This window comes from Sinocyclocheilus rhinocerous, unplaced genomic scaffold, assembly GCF_001515625.1.
Source record: "Sinocyclocheilus rhinocerous isolate Xijiao unplaced genomic scaffold, SAMN03320098_v1.1 C36017154, whole genome shotgun sequence".
Taxonomy (NCBI): domain Eukaryota; kingdom Metazoa; phylum Chordata; class Actinopteri; order Cypriniformes; family Cyprinidae; genus Sinocyclocheilus; species Sinocyclocheilus rhinocerous.
The window spans coordinates 1-764 of NW_015770672.1; the positions used below are offsets into that span (position 1 = coordinate 1).

General features: G+C 44.6%; 1 protein-coding gene across 1 annotated transcript; it reads left to right on the forward strand.

Annotated features, from left to right (window-relative positions):
- Positions 1-31: 31 nt before the first annotated feature.
- On the forward strand, positions 32-571 carry LOC107735381 (synaptoporin-like; the record flags this gene model as incomplete). Its single annotated transcript, XM_016547081.1, has 2 exons — positions 32-277; positions 380-571. Coding segments are annotated over exons 1-2 (438 nt in total), but the record flags the coding sequence as incomplete, so codon positions are not given.
- Positions 572-764: the final 193 nt, after the last annotated feature.

A 764-nucleotide genomic window follows, 5' to 3' on the forward strand; every position in this document is an offset into this window, starting at 1 on the left:
GCAGAGGATCCATTGCTGAGCAAGAGATGGAATGCTACATTTCTCTCTGTGTTTTTATACATTCATTTGCAGGTTAAACCAGGAGCTGCTGGTGGAGAACAACACCACTCTTTGCAACCGCACAGTTCCTGCAACCCATCTTGTAGGAGACTCATCGTCCTCGGTGGAGTTTTTCGTTGCTGTGGCCGTCTTGGCTTTCCTCTATTCAATGGTGGCTCTGCTGGTCTATCTGGGCTACATGCATGTGTACCGAGACTCTGACTTCGGCCCTATGTTTGTGAGTATGCAACTGGCAGATATGCATTTGTATATCACAACGCAGATGCTTTTAAAGGAAAAATTCTGTGTATGTTTATAATTTTCTGCCTCTATCTGCTAGGATTTTGCGCTGACAGCAGTCTTTGCGTTCCTGTGGCTGGTGTGCTCGTCTGCCTGGGCTCGAGGTCTGCAGACGGTGAAGGACGCCACCGGTACGGCTGGCATTGAATCCACTCTGGCGCTCTGTACGGACAAAGATGTCAAATGTGAAGTCACTGAGTACGCCAGCCTGCACTCGCTCAATATATCTGTGGTAAGAAATTACACTAACCAATCAGCTGTACTCTTTCACTACTTATTATCATGCTGATTACTTTTTGTTTTGTTTTTTACCACAAAAAGGGTACTTACCCCTAACATTGAGATGCAATCTTATTAAACTGCATTTGCAATGCATTTGACTTCCTTATTGTGGCATGTCTAATTAAAATTGGCATATGTAGCAC